The 21,887-nt window shown below is 43.3% G+C and overlaps 1 protein-coding gene across 2 annotated transcripts in view; it reads right to left on the bottom strand.

Annotated features, from left to right (window-relative positions):
• Nucleotides 1-21,887, bottom strand: part of snx25 (sorting nexin 25) — an 80,241-nt gene that overhangs the window by 30,939 nt on the left and 27,415 nt on the right. Inside the window, exons 4-5 of one of the 2 annotated variants that reach the window (XM_034217417.1) lie at nucleotides 21,628-21,844; nucleotides 9,104-9,276 (exon numbers count right to left, since the gene is read on the bottom strand). In XM_034217417.1, coding sequence (XP_034073308.1) covers nucleotides 9,104-9,276; nucleotides 21,628-21,844 — 390 coding nt within the window. The remainder of the gene's footprint in view (nucleotides 1-9,103; nucleotides 9,277-21,627; nucleotides 21,845-21,887) is intronic. The other variant, XM_034217418.1, reaches the window with a different exon arrangement.

Here is a 21,887-nt window from a genome sequence, read left to right as displayed (position 1 = left end):
GTAAACTGTACCCTGTACATTATGTTGTATGTCATCCTTATTGTTGTTCTGTTGTTTTTATGTTACATGTGTAACTAATGTCCTGCAGGTCACCCTTGAAAAAGAGATCTTTTGATCTCAAGGGGCTTCACCTGGTTAAATAAAGGCTACAAACAAACAAACATTAGGGATGCTCCGATTGCCGATCCGATCGAGTGGGTGGGGCCTATGGGGATCTTCCATTTAAAGTGATGTTTAAAACTGAGTTAATGGGGCTCAGTTAATGGGGCTCATTCACTGGCGCTTCCACAAACAACAACCAACATAATTATTACATTCAAATGAAGTACATTATTCAAGTTTACATTAACTTTGGATAATAACACGGGAGAAATTAGCGGAAGCACTTTCTTTTCCTCTCTCCCCCTCTCTCCTGACAGCCTGTCAGTATATCATGCAGCTCACTGATCCAGTAATGAGTGACCCGACAGTAGGGATGGGTATCGAGAACCGGTACTAAGTCAATACCGGTACCTGATTGGACGGTATCGGTATACCGTTAAGCCGCTGGACAAACGGTGCTGCTATCGGTATAGAGTGGCGAAGTCCCTCCCCTTCCGGTGGACCTCCATGGGACCTTATTTCGAAAAAATTATGTATTGAAGTTAGTGGTGCACGATAATTATCCGATATTAGGAATTATGACGTCATCCTGATAAACCCGATAAAAGTATTAATAGCCCCGATAATATACAATATATTTTTTGGGTAAAAAAAAGAAAAAAATACTGCAGTGTGGGTGGATTGGGATGAGGGGCGCTTGTTTTTCACTCGGCTCCTCCCGTTTTGCCAGTACTGTGGTATTAGTGGTTTAGGAAGAGGGGAGTTTTTCACAAATCCAGCGCTCCCTAACTCAAGCCTGGCTGTGACGTAAATGGTGTGCGGCCGTGAAGCCAGGACAGTAAACAAACATGTCGTCGGTAGTATGGGACTATTTCAAAGTTTCAGAGTTAGATAGTTCGCTTGCTATTTGTATTAACAAATGCAATGCAGAAGTTCCACGAGGAGGGAAAAAGGCAACGAGCTATAATACTTCCAACCTGATTAGTCACCTGAAACATCGCCATCGCTACGATGGTGTGTTAAAAGCGTACGAAGACGCCTGCGCTGCTAAACTAGCGGCGAATCCAAAGCCAGCTGCAAAGGCACCGGGGCTTTTACCTATCGACGAGGCTTTTGAAAAAGGCAAGAAGTTTGCCAGAGACGACCCCAGGGTTAGTTTTGTTCATAGTAGTAATGCTCATGTCATTTGCTCACTACTAGTCTTTTTTTTACCACCAGGTGTGCAAAAACTACAGGTACATTTAATATATATATATATATTATATTATTATCGGTTATCGGTATCGGTCTTGAGAAGCAGGAAGTTATCGGTATCGGTTTCAAAAAACCAATATCGTGCATCCCTAATTGAAGTCAATGGAGAGAGAAAGATTATCTTTCGATCCCGTTTGAATTGTGCCACGAATTACACATATGATGTTTGTCAATTTCAAAGATAATTTTGCAAGTCAAAAAAAAGTCGTAAGACTGTGAAGTAACACATTTGTTTGTGTGAAACGCTCAATGAACTACATCTCTGGTCTCGCAGAACAACACACGTCACCAAGATGGCCGTCACTACTGTCTTGTCAACAAAACGATTGCCTACCCTCACTATCACCACAATGAAACACGTCCAGAAGAATGTCATGCAAAGCTGCCTGCCTGCCTTCCTTTGATTCTCTCTGAACTGCCTGGTCTTTTTAATGTTTAATGTCAACCATTTGTGCAGATAGCATGAAGTAGAAAAGATTGGCGATCGCCGATGCTAGCGTTAGCATTTCTCCCCCGGGCTTAAATTATGTATTATAGAATGATCACAGTACTCTTCAAAGGGTTCACGAAATATGACTATTACTCTTACTTTTTAACATTTTGGGTTACTTAATGTTACTTCATATTAAGGCTAATAAAAATGACAAGGCTGTAATGCTAACTAACGTGCTTGCTACTAGCTAGGTAGCTAACTTGATCCAGCTACTCCTGGTCCTTTCATCAGACGGGAAGCGAAAGAACGAGCAAGACCCATTGCTGGTATGATAACAACCTAGTACTAAACACACAGGCATCTTGTTAAAGTTATCTTATCTTAGCCAGCGCCATATAGATAGATTATATATATATGGCGCTGATCTTAGCTATCTCTTAGTGGAGGAAAACAATTGTGACATCACTTACGCGACTCTGGGATTTGTAGTCTTTCAAGTTGCGTATTTTTCATAGTCTTATATTTCAACAGTTTTACGACAAACTGTGACTTTTTGACATGGAAATTATTTTTTAAGATTAACATTAGGGTTGGCCGATTATCGGGGCCGATATTTTCAGCATTTGACCGATTATCGGTATCGGCCTTTTTTTTATTATCAAATTGCCGATAAAACTTTGGCTCTGATGCGGCCGTTTCTCTGGCTGCAGTCACCACTCTGTGTACACAAGCAATGTCCCGCCCACAGCGCTATTACGGCCCGTCTACACTACAGGCGTCAAAAAATGCTTTCAACACTTCGCCCATTAATTTGAATGGGGTGACGTAGGATATTTTCAAACTTCGCCGAACTGCATTGTGGGTAGCATGGCAAGGCGTTGCAAGCATCGCAAGCGTCTATCGGCGTCAAAAGTTGAACAATGTTCAACTTTTGAGGCTCGATGCTTGCTCGAAGCTGGCGTCAGCCAATCAAATCCCGTTTTTGCAATTCACACCAGTACAAGCGCTAGCCAATCAAACCGCGTGCAAGCTGGGAGAGCCAGACCGCAGTTCATTTCCTCATATTCCAAACGAGAAATTACGGTAGCAAATCACCCGGTTCTTTCCGACCATAACTATTTACCGGGATACAAACCGGAGGAACCAGGCATGGAGGGAGGTGGCAGAGACAGTGGGTGAAACTGGTAGGTTTTCGACTGTTTGGGGATTTTATATCCAGTTTACTTCGTTTTAACATTGCTATTGCTTTGTATGTCGGGGGCGGGAGATTCATGTGATTGGTTGTTGGTCGCGTTGCTCGCAAAAAATCGCCAAGCTTCAGACACGCCCAGCTTCAAGCTTTTTTGATGCCTGTAGTGTAGACGGGCCGTTACTGAAGATTTCCGGGCGGGAGCCAGCCAGAGAGGCGGGACCTTCTCAGATTACAGGCAGGTGCGAAAGAACGCAGACACAGACTGAAGCAAGCAGCAGCGCTGAGCGGCAGAGCCATATATGTGTTAAACCGAAGTTCAATAAACATCCCTATCTTATGATCCAATTCTATCAGTTTCCCAGTTACACAGGGACGCGGTAAGTCAGTCAGAGTTGGGGGTGCGTGCAGCGTCTCGCAGCGGAGTAACTGTGGTGCGGAGGGGGGGGGAGGGACTGCGAGTGGAGCCTCGCAGTTTTTCAGGTTGATATGTGAAGCTCATTAGCTAGCCAACATGTATCTAGCAAATGTTTAGCAAAATATTAGAAGTGAGGCTACTAGACTAACGTTAGGTCTACTGTAATAGCCTCACTTTTAATAGTTTGCAAAACATTAGCTAGCACTAGTGTTTTGCAGTTGCTAGCAGCTTATTGGGATTTTATGCTAGATAGACAGATATAATACATTAAGCATTATTGTTAGTTAAGCATGTCAGCCTGCAGCCCCACTTCTTGTCTCTCTCTAACTCATTGCAGATAACTGCACTAAAGAAAAGGGCACAGAGAGGAAACCAGTTGTAAGATGTTTAAAAGTTAATTAAACATAATATATGCTTAAATGCATTTCAAAGAAGTTGTGTTGAGTTGTGTTGGAGTTTGTGTTATTCTACATTTTGACACCAAGATTTTCTGATTTTACTGCAAATGTATATCGGTTCCAAATATCGGTTATCGGTCTCCTTGATTACTAATAATCTGTATTGTTATCGGCCTTGAAAAAGCCATATCGGTCGATCCCTAATTGACATATATGTGTAATTCATGGCACAATTCAAACGGGATCGAAAGATAAATGTTCTCTCTCCATTGACTTAAATACATTATTTTTCCAAAATAAGGTCCCATGGACCGGTAGTAGATGGGCGTGACTTCGCCACTATATGTGTCTACTTCCTTAGTTTAACTTTAAAACATTCTGGTTGGTTGGGAACCCTCATCCCGTGTGATGTATCCGGTTTGAGAACCCTCTGATTGGCTACTGTAAATGCCACTCGTCATCTCTCTCAACAGCGCTCTTATGATAGTTGTGAGACTCCCGCAGGCATGGCGGACAGAGCAAAGCGATGGAAGGTCTGGGTGCACGTTAAAAAATGTAGTGGCGATAGTGCAAGGTGCAATCTATGTACTCAATAGTTGCTTGTAAAGGGGGTAACACAAGCAACTTAATGAAGCATTTGCAAACGAGACACTCATTGAATCTAAAACGGTGCAGCGTATTTGACAGCCTAAACAATGTGGCTGCTAGCGATACTGCTAGTGCTAACGGCCCGTCCACACAGCGGCGTTGGAAGCTTCTGCCCATTCACTTTGAATGGGGTACCGTCACTTTTCACCGAACTGCATTGTGGGAAGTAGAGCGGAGCTTTCCTGGCGTTTCAGGCTGCAAAAGTTGAGCAATGTTCAACTGATGTTCAACTGGTGCTGAGATGTCTCTGGAGGTGCGCTGGTTTCATCGAGCTGTTGGTTAGTTTCCCCCCACAGAACAAACACAATGGCTGGGGCGTGTTGCCGTTGGTTGACGTGAATCCCATCAAAGCATACGCCTCCTGATATTGACGGCATTTTGTTGGCTCAATTTTGGCTCTCTTTTTTTCTCCGTTGTCCACGTTCCCTGCTGTAGTGCTGCTACGTTTAAAACCACGATTCCAATTCAATGTCTATTTGTTATAATATAATATTGCAACTGGCTTTCCGCTCAGCGTGGTTCCAGGCTAGAGCCTGATTTAGCTCTGGTTCTTCCTGTTTCCAGCGCAGCACAGCCGGCTCTCAGTACCGAAACCCGATTCTTAGATGGCCCCACTCGGCTGCCTGGCAAGAAACAATACGCTTACGTCGGAGGGGGGCGAGATTAACCTGAGCAATAACAGTTAATGGCGAGTACGGCATTAAAAGTTGTAACAAGCAGTAGCGTTGAGCAAAGTGACTAGAACACGACCACACACTTGTAAAAACAGAGAAGAACCAGTTAAGCACCAGAAAAGCACAAGAACGGATCTCGAACCCTTGGTGGTTCTAGAAATATTTAATATAACATTTTATTAAATATTTAATTTATTGTACTATGATTATTTTTGTAATCATGCATGGTATTTTTTTAATTAACCTTTTTTTTAATCTCACGTACCCCCTGCAGTACCCCAACGTACCCCCAGGGGTCCGCGTACCCCCATTTGAGAATCACTGGTCTAAGTGAACGGTGACTGTAAAAACTACACTGCGCGTGCTCAGAGTATTTTTCTATTTAACGTGTGTGGCAAAAAAATAATGACCATAGGGGCACTGAGCTGCCATCCCCACCATACGTCATCTCACATAATTCAGAGCTGATTGGCTGTAAGTACGTGTGCCGCGAAAAGTGTGGTGTGTGAAGAGGAAGAACCCGGAAGTAAGCTGCGCATTGTTTCCCTCTACAAAAAAGCAATGCGATTTCTCCATAGGATTTTAGAAAATAGCTCAAAATAAGATCTGTGGGAAACGTACCTGATAGATAAATGCAGGTTTTGTTCAGCCGGATAATATCCAAATGTCTACCCTACTTTTATAATTTTCGAATCATAAATCTATCGATTAGATTTATGATAGACTTTTGAAACTACAAGAAGATAAGGAGGACTTTTACAAAAAAGTAAGAGATTTTTGTCCAGAAGGATAGGCAAATGGACTTCATCTTCAAGTCAAGGTAAGACCGCAATTTTATTGAAAATGGGATCTTACTAAGAGAGAACAATTCAATATTTAAATGATAAAATTACATTTGTTGGGTATCCTTTTGTTGAACTGTCCGTTTAAAATTAATTGAAGCATCAGACAAAAAAAGCTTTTGAAAATAATATTATATTTTGATTTAGGTCAAAATATAATATTTGTAAACCTGAAGAGTCAGTGCCAGTGCCTCACCAGCCATGAACCTCACTGCAGAAGCTTATATATAGACATCTAAGTTTGTTGTGCCCCACCACTTTTGTACATGTAAAAACGCCACTGCCTACACCTATAATAATTTGGCCTTTCATTGACTGCTTTATAAACCAGTTAAACTTACAGATGTCATTGTGAATTGGACTGCATTTAAATGTTGTTAAAAAAGGTCAACGTTCAATGTATGGTTCAGCAATTGTTGGTCGTTTACTAGGAATTTACATATTTTAAGCTCAAATACTTTGTTCCTATGTTTAAAACCTTCAGACACATTTGACGTGTTTCAGTTCAGCACATCATTTATTTTGTGATGATTTAAAAGTACAATCCAGAATAATATAAGTACTCACCTTTATCTTTTTGCCATCTTAGCCTTTTTACCAATGTCTTCATATCACAGTTTTGCATGATGTCACTGTAGGACAATGTTTTAAGGATCTCTTGTCGAGCTAGGTTGTCAGTTTGAAATGTCTGGATGAAGATATAACTGATTTACAACTGTTAAAACATGTTTAAAAAAATGCCTCTTTCATCCTCTGTCTGAGGGAAAACCCCAAAAAGCATGATAGGGGCGAGCCAGGCCCCTTTAAGTTATTTTATTTATTTGTGTCTGCTTCTGAGAAGCTAATGTATAAGTTATACAGTTATTTCTGCAAGTAAAATAACAATAAAATGACTGTTTAATCTTCACATCTTGTATCATATCTATAATTTTGAGCACCAAATTATTGAAAAGTATCGATAAGAGTATCGAAAAAATACCGATAAGCAGTACCGGTATCGGTATCGATAAAATCCTAACCAGGGCTCGACATTATAAATGGCCCGCTGGCCTGGAAGCACTATTTAGACACCCCGGGCCAGCATAACGTACTTTCCACTTGCCCGCTCGGCGCACTAAAAAATAATGCTTTAAAAAAAAATTGTCCTGTAATATAGGTATTTTGACTAGCAATTGTGTTACATTGTTTCGTTTATTAACGCTACAACATAGCGTTTCATGAGGCGGTTGTCATTGTTAGGTGAAAAGCAAACAGCTGTGCTGCGGATCGAGCGCGAGCAGGCTCGTTCACTACAGACTTCGCACCACCTAACCATTCGCCAAAATGTTTTTAATACCAGCGGTAACCAGCCAAAAAGCAATCTTCAAATAAAAAGAAAATCACCGGAGGAGTTAAAGGAGAGTGAGGGAGTATGAGAAGAAGAGGGAGAGAAAGTTTCAGCCACACTGGCTTGATCGATGGGGTTGGCTTCAATAGAGTAGTGCAGTGACGCATCCTAAAACCCTTTTAATAATTTTCTAATCATAAATCTAAAATTATAAAAGTAGGGTAGACATGTGGAGATTACCCGGCTGAACAAAACGTGCATTTATCTAACAGGTTTGTTTTCCAAAGGCCTTTTTCCAGCTATTTTCCAAAATCCTATGGATAAATCCCGCTGCTTTTTTGTCGAGGGAACCAGCATCTTACTTCCTGGTTTTAGGATGCGTCACTGCACCACTCTATATGATGGCAATAGGTATTTTGTCGGCTCTGTACATCAATGCCGACCTATGCTGACAAGTAAATGAAGAGTAGAAAATATAAAAGGTATTCGCTATAGGGAAATGTCCCAGCAGTTTAGGATAATGAAGGTTCTAATCTAATCTATTACATAGCCATTACATTTCTAACTCCTAATGACAGGAAAGCAGAAAGCGCTTTATACAAATAATAAAAATACTCATAATAGCAGAAATGTTTTAACAATGACCACAATATAATTATTTTAATAAACCAAATATGAACAATTGAGGAAAATGAGGAAGAACTGGTGATTCAAATGTTGTAGCACAAGTAGTAATGTAGTTTGTGTCTACATTACTATTGCAACAAATGTGTTAATTTTCTTCATTAGTCGATTTTTTGGACGAATGCTCTTGGGCCAGTTGGTTACAATGGTGGGGGGCCAGTGACAATAAAATTCCACCGGCCCGGAGGGCCAGTGAAATGTTACCCTTAATGTCTACCCCTGCTAACGATACCCATCCCTACCCGACAGTGAAGAATTATTTATAGTTATTTATAACTAGTTTAGCTTGTTCCAGAGGTAGATAAAATAGCCAAGTGTGTTAGGTCCAACTCTTGAGTGTTTTGCTCTGCTCACCGGTCCGTCACAGCGGGTGGTGCTGCAGGATTTCTGCTTCACACACGTTGCATACCGCTATTTTATTGTCATTTTCGGGCACCTTAAAATACTGCCAGACTGGTGAAGCCATTTTGACGAGCTTGTTTTGCCGCGCACAGAGAAAAGTGTCATGTATTTGACATCATGTGATCGGCTCTCGCGATCAGTATTTTTAGAGAGCACCGATCGATCGGCAGAAAGTGAGTATCGGCCGATATCGATCAGCGGCCGATCGGAGCATCCCTAACTTACATGATGCCGAATTTAACAAACAAATTTAAATAATTGGTTTTAAAAGAATCCGAAAATAACATTTTCATATTTTGCACACTTATTCCACTTATTCCTAGTGACCCACTGGTTATGATGCCGCGTGCCAATGGTGGCACGCGTGCCAGGGGTTGCCGACCCCTGATGTAAATGGTCTGCAAAGCTAAAATCCCTGTGATAATAGTGAAAGCTCACATCCTTGTAGGTAAGCAGTGTAGACGCTTACTTGGTCAGACAGAATTACACATACTCTCAAACTTTTGTGTCCTTTTTGTTACCCAAATCAAGAATCCAGCCAATAGGTTAGAAGTCTAGCATGAGACCAATTTTAAAAAGTAAGTTAGTTAAAGTGACTGTGGCATCCTCTACTCCTCCTCCTCTAAGCAAACTGCATGGGATCAGTAACATGCACGGTTTTCTTCTAGATTTCTAGTTTTTCCGTTGTTATTAAAAAAGTATATGCCGTACTTGCACACACACTCCCAGTACCTTTGGTAGTGATGACTTCTGTGAGGCAGCAGCGTAGTGTGTGGGACTTGGCATCCTTCTGTGGCAGCAGACACAGCAGCAGGATTCTGGCTACACAGCGGAGGAAGGCCAGCTCAGAGTCCGGACTCACCAAGCAGGGGTGGAGAGGGAACGGCCGAGTGCACTCCTCCGGTCTGGATACACACACATGGGAGAGACACACACACACACACATTTAAATGGAGATACAAGCAGAAAGAGACAGAGCTGTATTCTGGCAGATAACACTGCTACTGTTATACATATTCAGTGGTGTGACATCTCACTGTGAGTGCTAATAAAACTGAACAGGACACGCTCTGTACTTAAGTAGAATTCTTAAGAGGTACTTGAGTATTTCCATTTCATGCCACTTCATGAAATGATCTGCACCTCTGAAGAAATTATTTTTTACTCTACTTCATGTTTTTGGCAGCTTTAGTTACAACATTTAAGATCATACTCAAAGCATTATATACAAGCTTTTAAATGTATCACATTGTTAAAGATGAAACCAGTAGTTAAACATTGTTTACTTCTGATGTACTACAAAAAACCCAATAAGATGGGATCACATCTCAGATGTCTTTGAGTTCTACAAAGTGAAGATTTTTTCCTCTAAACTTGATGAAATATCTCACAAAAAATCCAAGATTAAAGGAAAAAGTCTGAAAAACGTTGATCTACTAATGTGGTTATATACAGGGCCGTCCCTCCCTACAGGCCGATCATGCAGGCTGCATGGGCCGTCAACAATTGCGGAGGGGGCCTCAACGCAGGGGGCCCTCGGCTTATGAGCTCGGCTTGGTGCACAGTTCTCAGGCGCAGTTCTCCGTGCACCCCCCCCCCCCCAGGCTAACACGCGAGAGTGAGAGGTGACAAGGGGACACGTCTGTAACCCCGACACCGTTGCAATGAATCGACATCTGACCAATCACTGCTTTGATACGGCCACTATGTGCAGATGAAGAGTTTCAGTCCGGCGGCAAGCAAGAGGGTAAAAAAAACTAAAACATAATAATAATAATAATAATAATAATTCCTTACATTTATTATAGCGCTTTTCCAGATGCTCAAAAGCGCTTTACAAATACACATTACACATATCATACATGCAATGGTCATGTACTGTGGACAATACCCACAGGAGCAAGTTCAGGTGAAGTGTCTTGCCCAAGGACACAAACGGCTTTACAGACGCAGCAGCGGCGGGTTTCACCCCTTGATCTGATGATCATTGCACGAGCGCCCACACCCGTCCATCTTCACGCCTCGAAGTCATTGAGGCGCTTTTACAAGTACACATTAGTATCATACATGTACTGTGGACAATACCCACAGGAGCAAATCCGGGTGAAGTGTCTTGCCCAAGGACACAACGGCCTGACGCAGTGGCGGCAGGAGCGGGTTTCGAACTGGAGTTCCCCAGCACCCCCCTTGATCTGATGATCAGATGCACAGACCACTGCGCCACCCAAAACATGAAGAAAACTAGAGCATCACTCAAAGGTGGGTTATTGTATGAGTAAAATGTACAACTTGCGAATGTTGTATCAGTCAAATGTCAAACTTTTGCTAATTGCCATATTAAAACATCAGCTGCAATTTACGACATGAATAAGGCAGTATCTGCATAGCATTATAGGCTAATGGAGATGCAGTTATTTCCAGCATTCTTTATTTACCATTCATTCAAGTATGTGATGCCTTTGATCTGCTAATGTACAGGAGGAAGAGTGATACACTGTCTGTCTAGTTGGCTTACATAACAGTTAAAGTTTACAGCCTAAAAAACATGGAGCATTTTTTCCCCTTTTATTCATTTTTACGTCAATTTGCACATTTCATGGTGATGCTCAGCCTCTCCCCTTAACTCCTAACAGTCATCATCATGTCAACCACAACACAGAGAAATACTGAAATGTGTGTGTAGTTGTTGATACATTGCTGACAGAGGGAACTACATTTGAATACAGATTTAAGAAATATCAGTTTTTGAGCATGTCATAAGCATGTTTTGTCTTGACTATATTACAACTAAATTATAATAAAATAACATAGTATTTATATTATTGAATTGATTATGATTATTATTATTAGAAGTAGTTTATTTGCATTAATTATATTTTAATCTTTTTGAGGCTAGTATTTGGCAGGAAATGCAGACGTATTCACCTGTAAACGCATACATGCACATTTACCATTTACCTCACAGTATAAAAAAGTAACTTTGTTGATAATAATAATAAACAGGAATTATATTTGCAAAGTACTTTGTTTCCAAAAAAAATGTGTTCACTCCTGTCGGTTGGGGGGGGGGGGGGGGGGAGCCTCATCTTACAATGTCGCTTGGGGCCCCAAGTTGGCCAGGGAGGGCCCTGGTTATATATTTAAGGGGCTTGTCGACCCTTAGCTGTGATATACTGATTATATACCATGGCCTGTCGTGAGCTATTGCTTTTATAAAACGGTTACCAAGTGTGGCAATATGAAAGAAAAATACACACTCTAATTTAAATAGTTTTTATTAGTAAATAATGATGTTCAAAATAAAATAGTCCCTCCGTTGCCTTCTGCACGAAACATAGTGCGAAGTGCTTGCAACACTAACAGCTAGCGAACATATTAGACAGAGAGCGTTGATCGATTATTTGGTTATTTATTTACATTCATTTGTTTGTTGCCATTTATTGTGCACCCACTGAAAAACTGTCCAGCATCAGTAGAATGGCTTACGTGGTTACTTGTATAGGTTGAGGTTGTTCTAGGCCAGGGGTGCCCAACCTTTTTTGAACCGAGAGCTACTTTTAAAGTTGCCAGTCTGCCGAGATCTACCAGTCCAAATAGAGAGGCGTAGCCATTACTGATAGCCTACTACCAGGTAAATACAACACTTACTACTTGTATAAAACTGACCTTCGTACGATTAACACTTCATAAAATACTGCAGATCCTTTATCTTACCTCTTTCTAATCTACACACATACAAGTATTTAACTGAAGTTACACAACAGTGTTGTTGATACAGAGTTGGAGTGTATTCACACGTCACATACTACAGTGGGTAATGTTTTCAAGAAACATTGAACAGTGCTGCCACATATGACACAGGAACAAAAAGAAAATACTCTGAACCCTTTCTTTGCCATTATATAAAAATAGTGTTGCTACAAAAGTATAAATTAGGCTTACTAATAAGACAACTCAGAAGCTACTCAGGAATCTGCTGCAACAGTGCAATAAAAAAAGACAAAACATTAATAGAATCAACCCGTTTTTTATTGCATTTTAGTAGAGTATAAAAAAGAAATGCCTTTAAAATAGGATGCAAGCAACACTAGTTTCTTAACCTGAATTGATAATAGACTATAATCAATTTAAAACAGAACAGACTCTGAAAGTTTGCATTCTTATAACCATTTTGTACAATAATTATAATGAATAAGTTCAAACAAACTAAAACTTACAGCTGATTAATAACGGTAATCTAACTTGAGTTTTTATTATATCAAAAACCTGTTGAAATGCTACTGTTATTTTTACTGTCCCCCCAAAAGCGCGTTGGCAGCCTCCAGGAATGCCTTCTTTCACAACTTCGCCGTCTTTGAAAGACTTCATGTGTTTCGCAAGAACGTGACTGACACGATAAGATGCTATGGTAGCAGCCTTGCTCTTGTTGTTGGGGGCCGGGTGAAAATGGACTGCTGTGGCATTTAGTTGTCCTCATCAGGCCCCTCCCCTTTTGGGAGTGTAGGGCAGAATTAGGAGGGAATTCCGTCTCGTAGCGTTTGTGCACTGTTTTGAAATGGCCGCTCCTAAATTACCCTTCTTCGATAAAGCCACGCTCGCATTGCAGATGAGACAGATGGACTTTGAATTGGAATAGATAGCAAAAATAATCATCCTCCCACTCGGAGTGACAATTATATATTTGGGGCTTTTTTGCTTATGCCGTAATTGCGGTCTTGTGTGTGTGCGGACTGTCACTCCTGTTGACACGGACAAACGTCAGCGAAATAGTGCCTACTGCCCACCAGCCATGCCCCGACACATGGGGTCACGCCGGCCAATCACAAAGCTTTGATGGCGTTCAAAGTGCATTATTCTGGCACAGGAAGATTATGTTTACAGGACATTAACGATAAAACAGAATGTTGTTGTTCTATTTTTAGACACATCTCACGATCGACTGGGAATCTCCCCCGCGATCGACCGGTTGGGCACCCCTGTTCTAGGCTGTTGCTTGGCATGGCGAGGAATATTGCTCCACTTTCTCCGGTCCCCGAGATTTGGCTTCCAGTAGCTCTGGAGACAGCTTTCGCACCTGTGGCCACTAACGGTCATAATTTCTCTGCTTGTTTCAAGACCCGCATCAGAAAGCTTTTGAATGGTTGGTACTTTCCAGTTGGTCTACCTGCTCTTCACGTAGCTCTGCATGTCGTCGTTTAGGTGAATGTTATTGTTTGAACGATGTAGGCAACGGTAGGAACTGCTTCGATAGCGTTTTTGCGGACCTTTTTTATTACAGATTTGACACACATCGTTGCTTACTTTAAAAGTAGCACAATTCATTATGTCAAACCTTGGAAAGTATCTAGATATCCCTGCCCTAATGCCAAGGAACTGCACACTGAATATGTTTTTTGCCGTTTGATGTCTATGTCTGGACCGCTGCGTAAAAAGGAGGGTTTCTGCCCCCGTTACTTCGCTGTTTTCTTGTCCCAGTTTGAAAAGCAAACCCAAACTTTAGTGTTGTCACGATACCAACATTTTGGTTTCGATACCAAGTCAAGAATTGCGATTCTGATTCTTTTTCGATACTTTTCTTAAAAAAGGGAAACAGTCTTAAATGTCATTATTGTGCTTTATTTTACACCAGAACCATAACACAAACTTTTAAACAATGAGAACAATAAATAAAATAAATGACTAGAATTTGTATTAAATACAATTAAGCATCATCTTCTGTATAAACAACTTTTTTGTTTTTCGCTTCTGGCGTCTTTTTTGTCAACAAGCCGAGGCGCAGCGGCAGTTGCACTCCCACTTGCAGCCATGCTTCTCGTCTTCTCACATGCTCTGGCAGCTAGCGCGTGCACGAGAGAGGGGAGGGACTTAGAGCGTGCTTGAGAGGGGAGGGACTTAGAGCGTGCTTGAGAGGGGCGGGACTGCAGGCACGGCTGCAGTGCAGGGAGTGGAAGCAGAGCGCTGAATACACTCTTACTAAAACGGCGCTTTCTCACCGGAGTACTTTTCCCCGTCATTCTTAAAGTACCGATACTAATGAAACGGAGGAATCGTAACATTTTTAACGGCAGGGTATCGCGGTACCTTTCAAGTATCGGTACACTGTGCAACACTACCCAACTGTTACAGTTTTTTTCTCAGACGCGGAGGGATAACTGACTTGTTGTGAAAAGTAACTACAATTCTACCCGTGGTATACGCTCAGTATATCATGGCTAAGAACCAATCAGATTGCTTGATTTGACTTGTCCGTTTTATAAAATCATATAACAGTCAGAGGGACCAAACCCATAGATTTTCTTTAATACTTAAAATACATTAGCTGATATGAAGAAAGTCCTCTTGGAAATATTTGATCACATTTTTTTTAATCACACGTTCGACTTAGAGTAAATACTTGAATGAAAATGTTCCTTCAGGACAGAATGTGGAGCACCCGAGGCGGACCGCATACACATATTTTGGGAAATGTCCAAAATGTATATAAAGTTCTGGAGATTAATACATTGGGTTTCGCAAAGGATACTAGGATTTGATGTTCATATGAATTACATCTACTCTAATACTCTATCTTGGGTAATTTTACAGAAAAAATACCCTAATTAGGAAAAGATATCTTGTCAAAAATGTTAAAAGCTGGAAAAAAAATCTATCACTAGGAAATGGTGCAAGGTAAGGACATTCATATAATGTCAAAACTGACAACTGACAAATCATTGAGAGAAAATCACAGTTTGAAGAAACATTTGAGAAATGGTTCATATGAGGCGAAAAGGAATACCAATTACATCTGATTTTAGTAAAATGAACTATTATAACACACCACACACATTATGACAGGGTCGGCAACCTTTTTGATTATATATATTATATACAGTGTGCCAACGATCGAGAATTATCAACGGGGGGGGGGGGGGGGGTTGAGGAGCTTGACGCTCGTGAACTATCAGCAGGAGGGCGGGGGAGCCTCGCTGGAAGCAGTGTGTGGACCTGTCAGCGCAACTACATGATGCCGAATTTAACAAACACATTTAAATAATTGGTTTAAACGGCATAATAATAAGGACGATCGTCCGTTCTGTGATTCTCCAGAGCACACATGTTGTGATATTAGGGTCATGCAGAGTGAGATGAGATCGCTGTCCCTTTATAAAACTTGTCCATGCTTTTATCTTCAGTAGACTCGACTACTGCAATGGTGTCTTCACAGGTCTCACTAAAAAATCTATTAGGAAGCTGCAGCTAATTCAGAACGCTGCTGCTCGAGTCCTCACTAACACTAAGAAAGTGGATCACATCACTCCTGTTCTGAAGTCTTTACACTGGCTTCCTGTGTGTCAAAGAATAGATTTCAAAATACTGCTGCTGGTTTATAAAGCACTGAATGGTTTAGGCCCAAAATACATTTCTGACCTCCTGCTAAATTATGAACCATCCAGATCTCTCAGGTCTTCAGGGACTGGTCAGCTTTCTGTCCCCAGAGTCAGAACTAAACATGGTAAAGCAGCGTTCAGTTATTATGCTCCAAATATCTGGAACAAACTCCCAGAAACCTGCAGGTCCGCTGCAACTCTGACTACTTTTAAATCCAGGCTGAAGACTTTTCTTTTTGTCGCTGCTTTTAATTGAACTATTCATATCTTAGACTGCACTGTAACTTTTATCCATGTACTTTTTTTCTTTTAATGTTTAATTGACAGCACTGTAACTTTTATCCATGTATTTTTTCTTTTAATGTTTATTTTATTAGCTTTTCTTTTTAATGACTGATTTTAAATGCCATTTTCTTAATCTCTTTCATTTTTTGTAAAGCACTTTGAATTGCCTTGTGTTGAAAAGTGCTATATAAATAAACTTGCCTTGCTTGCCTTGCCTTTAGAGAGAGAGAGAGAGAGAGAGAGAGAGAGAGAGAGAAGATGAGAGAGAGAGAGAGAGAGAGATGAGAGAGAGAGAGAGAGAGAGAGAGAGAAGAGAGAGAGAGAGAGAGAGAGAGAGAGAGAGAGAGAGAGAGAGAGAGAGAGAGAGAGAGAGAGAGAGAGAGAGAGGTGGCTTGTGCATGTGTGTTTGTGGATGGTAGAGCGACAGTGAGAGAACGTGTGTATGTTTCTGGAAGTGAAACGAGGCAGCAGAAAAACAGAGGTCTGTGATGTATTTTGTGAAACAGAAGAACAGCTAATAAATGCAACGGCCTCCCAAGAAGAGCTCGCCTCTCTCCAGTTATTTAAGCTAAAGTGGGTTATTGAACCTGAAGCTTGTTGCTTCTGCCCTCCTCGACTACGGTCTGGGAGCCGACAGGAAAGTTCAACACACAGATGGCCAGTCCGCCCCTTTGTAGCATATTATTTCGAGAGAGATGAGCAGATCGCCACTGGGCTTTCAACTAAGACACAGCCACGCAAAAACTGCGGCATTTGTACAGCTTATTATGGGTAGGCCTACTTCAATTTGTGAAGTGCTTTCCTCCGTGGTGAAACGATCAGCACTGCACCACGGAGGAAAGCGGCAGAAAGTCGCCTGGAGTTAAACAGAGCGGGGCTGCGTTGCGTGCATGGCTTCCTTCTGCAGGTAACGGGGAGACGTGCTCTGGCGGCGGTCTCGTTCAGGATCCGAATATACAATTTAAATATTTTGCACACTTATTCCACTTATTCCTAGTGTGCCACTGGTTACGGTGCCGCGTGCCAGCATTGCAGGGGTTGCCGACCCCTGCATTATGAGAATGTGTCTCCTAAATGCATCTGTTTTTCTGTTGGTATACATATGGTATTTGTATGAATGGCTGCATATACAATGCAGTTTTGACATGCTGCTACTACTATTTTTATTCAGGACTTTTATGTGTAATAAGAGTATTTTTACATGTATTTGTCACATTGGTAATTTAACTTAAGTAAAGGTTCTGAATACATTTGCAGCACTGAGCCAAAATGCTTAGTTGGCCTTTGTTTATTGTTTTTATTATCAATATTCTTTACACAGCTGGCCTTGGTGTTTGACAACATCCTGTAATCGTCACCTCAGTGTGGTTTATGGTATCTAGGGCACCTGTAAGTCGAGGTTTGTGGGTAATTTTGCTCAGATATTACTGTTGACTGTACGGTCGCGCTTTAGTTTATCGTTTGTTTTATTCTCTTCATTAAAACATTGTAGAACTCTAGCTTCAGTATGGACTCTTGGCGTCAAAATGATGAGCCAAACACAGCCTCTGAGCCAATATATTCATTGGGAGTTTAATCGCTACACTGCTGCTACATTGTTCCTAAAGTATTAAAGCCTAGGGAGGCCAGACATATCTAGAGTGTGATCAAATCACAAGTCTCGCTGCTCTCGCCAGGATAATGAAAGCAGAGTGTATGAATCATCACAGTCTCTGAGTGTACCTGGCAGCTGCTTTCTGGAGAAAACAGGGAGGCAAACCATTTTGATGAACTGCCATCATTTTACCCTCTCTGCACACATAAGAATGTCTCTTTGATTATACATAATCTATTTAAAATGTTTACACTGATGAAATGAATGCTATTTTTTTGTAATACATGAACTGTCTCCAATTAAATAACTGTATGATATTTTAAATACTGTCTGTTTAGTGTATGGGCCCGTTTCACAGAGCTTCTTATTAATATTAATAATAATAAATTACATTTTTTATTAGAGCGCTTTTTACAGGTGCTCAAAGCGCTTTACAATTACACATTACACATATCAGACATGTAAGAGTCATTACTGTGGACATTACCCACAGGAGCAAATGCGGGTAAAGTGTCCAAGGACACAACGGCCTGACGCAGTGGCGGCCGAGGCGGGTTTCGAACTGGTTCACCAACGCCTTGATCTGATGATCAACGCTCTAACCACTGCGCCAAAACCGCCCCAATAATACTAATAATATAATAATAATAATACTTATTCACCACTCTATGTATTGTAATACAAAATGTTATCAATGTTAGCACAATGTGCACATTCTTACTTTAACTTCTTGTGTTTTTATTAATTTTTTATTTTATTACACATTTACTTAATATAATTTATTTTGTTATGTTATACTACATTTGTATTTGTAATGTTCAAATTGCACAGTTTTACATTATTTCTTATGTTTGTATTATTACGATAGAACTTTTAACTTGAATAGACTGAATTGATTGGTCGGTCGGTTCAGGGGTAGACATTAAGGGTAAAATGCCACTGGCCCTCCGGGCCGGTGGAATTGTATTATCACTGGCCCCCCACCATTGTAACCACTGGCCCGGAGCATTCGTCCAAAGAAAATCGACTTCAGAAAATTAACAACATTTGTTGCAATAGTAATTTATGCACTAAACTACATTACTACAACATTTGAATCATCAGTTCTTCCTCATTTACCATCAATTGTTCATATTTGGTTTATTAAAATATGATATTGTGGTCATTGTTAAGAAATGTCTGCTATTATTATGAGTATTATTATTGTATAATGCACTTTCTGCCTTCCTGTCATCAGGAGTTAGACATGTAATGGCTATGTAATAAATTGGATTAGAACCTTCATTATCAAATCAAGTTTTATTTATATAGCACATTTATAAATGGTTTTTGGTCGAGCCAAAGTGCTGTACATATAATAAAAAATAGCCTACAGTAGAGACACTTTACAGCAAATACAACAGCACAGATTGTTCAGAATATCAGTATGAGAAAAACGACACCCTCTATCCTTAGACCCTCTCATCGTACAAGAAAAACTTCCAGAGAAAACCCCACAGTTTGAGGGAAAAAATGGGAGAAACCTCAGGGAGAGCAACAGAGGAGGGATCCCTCTCCCAGGACGGACAGACGTGCACTAGATGCTGTGTGTAATCGAAGAGATAATACTTACAATAATACAATACAATTTAGGATAATAATAATTATCCTAAACTGCTGGGACATTTCGCCAATACCTTTTATATTTTCTACTCTTCACTTAATTGTCAGGCATAGGTCGGCATTGATGTAACAGAGCCGACAGAATACCTTGTTTATATTGGCATCATATTTAGAGGTGCAAGCCAGTGACGCATCCTAAAACCAGGAAGTAAGCTGCTGGGTTCCCTCGACAAAAAAGCATGGGATTTCTCCACATGGTTTTGGAAAATAGCTGGAAATAAGGTCTGTGGAAAACAAACCGTGTTTGATAAATGCACGTTTTGTTCAGCCGGATAATCTCCACATGTCTACCCTACTTTTATAATTTTCGAATCCTAAATCTAATGATAGATTATAAAAAGGTTTTAGGACGCGTCACTGCACCACTAGAAGCCAACTCCATCGATCAAGCTGGCTGAAACTTTCTCTCCCTCTTCTTCTCATGCTCCCTGTCACTCTCCTTTAACTTCTCCGGTGACTTTCTTTTATTTGAAGATGTTTTTTGCCCGGCGCTTGGCCGGTTACCGCTGGTATCAAAAACATTTTGGCGAATGATTAGGGGGCGCGATAGTCTGTAGTGAAGGAGCGCGCTCCCGCTGCGCTCCCACTCGCGGGAGCCTGCTCGCGCTGCGCTCCTGCTCCCGCTGCGCTCCCACTCGCGGGAGCTGCTCGCGCTGCGCTCCCACTCGCGGGAAGCCTGCTCCGCTGCGCTCGCGGGAGCCTGCTCGCGCTGCGCTCACGGGAGCTGCTCGCGCTGCGCTCCGCTGCGCTCGCGGGAGCTGCTCGCGCTGCGCTCGCGGGAGCCTGCTCGCGCTGCGCTCCCGGGAGCCTGCTCGCGCTGCGCTCACGGGAGCCTGCTCCCGCTGCGCTCACGGGAGCCTGCTCGCGCTGCGCTCACGGGAGCCTGCTCGCGCTGCGCTCCCGGGAGCCTGCTCGCGCTGCGCTCACGGGAGCCTGCTCCCGCTGCGCTCACGGGAGCCTGCTCGCGCTGCGCTCCCGCTCACGGGAGCTGCTCGCGCTGCGATCACGGGAGCCTGCTCGCGCTGCGCTCACGGGAGCCTGCTCGCGCTGCGCTCACGGGAGCCTGCTCGCGCTGCGCTCACGGGAGCCTGCTCGCGCTGCGCTCACGGGAGCCTGCTCGCGCTGCGCTCACGGGAGCCTGCTCGCGCTGCGCTCCCGCTCACGGGAGCCTGCTCACGGGAGCCTGCTCCCGCTCACGGGAGCCTGCTCCCGCTCACGGGAGCCTGCTCGCGCTGCGCTCACGGGAGCCTGCTCCCGCTCACGGGAGCCTGCTCGCGCTGCGCTCACGGGAGCCTGCTCGCGCTGCGCTCACGGGAGCCTGCTCGCGCTGCGCTCCCGCTCACGGGAGCCTGCTCGCGCTGCGCTCACGGGAGCCTGCTCGCGCTGCGCTCCCGGGAGCCTGCTCGCGCTGCGCTCCCGGGAGCTGCTCGCGCTGCGCTCGGGAGCCTGCTCGCGCTGCGCTCCCGCTCACGGGAGCCTGCTCCCGCTGCGCTCACGGGAGCCTGCTCGCGCTGCGCTCCCGCTCACGGGAGCCTGCTCCCGATGCGCTCACGGGAGCCTGCTCGCGCTGCGCTCACGGGAGCCTGCTCGCGCTGCGCTCCCGCTCACGGGAGCCTGCTCGCGCTGCGCTCACGGGAGCCTGCTCGCGCTGCGCTCCCGCTCACGGGAGCCTGCTCCCGCTGCGCTCACGGGAGCCTGCTCGCGCTGCGCTCCCGCTGCGCTCACGGGAGCCTGCTCCCGCTGCGCTCCCGGGAGCCTGCTCGCGCTGCGCTCCCGCTCACGGGAGCCTGCTCCCGCTGCGCTCCCGCTCACGGGAGCCTGCTCGCGCTGCGCTCCCGCTCCCGGGAGCCTGCTCGCGCTGCGCTCCCGCTCACGGGAGCCTGCTCGCGCTGCGCTCCCGCTCCCGGGAGCCTGCTCCCGCTGCGCTCAGGGAGCCTGCTCCCGCTGCGCTCACGGGAGCCTGCTCGCGCTGCGCTCACGGGAGCCTGCTCGCGCTGCGCTTAAAATACCAATACCACAGGACAATTATTTTAAAGCAATATTTTTAGTGGCCCGAGCGGGCAAGTGGAAAGTACGTTATGCTGGCCCGGGGTGTCTAAATAGTGCGTCCGGGCCAGCGGGCCATTTATAATGTCGAGCCATGCGGTTGGTCGGTCGGTTGATTATGGTTTTTCTTCACATTTAAATAAAAAACAACGCTGACATTAAACAGTGAGTCAGCAGTGAGTCAGAAGTGTAAAAGACTTAGGTTTACTTGATGAACACCTTGCAACACCGAAGCAGTAACTAATGTTGCATACCCTAACTCAGACCCCAACTCTTTACAATTGTACGTGTGTTTGTACCTTGCAGATGCAGCCTTGAGGTCAGTGAAGTGTGTGTGCAGGATTCGGATGGTGTCGTAACACACGACATTGACGACGTCGATGTCAGCCAGCCGGGTTCTCAACTGACCAATCATCTGCCACCAGTCCTCCGACAGCATGCAGTACAACTGGCCCTTATCGTGACTCAGAGGGATGTACCAGGACAGGATGTAGTCTCTGTAGGCAAAGTCAAACACTGGGGAGAGACAGAAGGAGAGAGAAATAGAATATAATGTTTG

Source organism: Gymnodraco acuticeps, unplaced genomic scaffold (assembly GCF_902827175.1).
Source record: "Gymnodraco acuticeps unplaced genomic scaffold, fGymAcu1.1, whole genome shotgun sequence".
Classification (NCBI taxonomy): domain Eukaryota; kingdom Metazoa; phylum Chordata; class Actinopteri; order Perciformes; family Bathydraconidae; genus Gymnodraco; species Gymnodraco acuticeps.
This window is presented reverse-complemented; position numbering and strand designations above follow the sequence as displayed.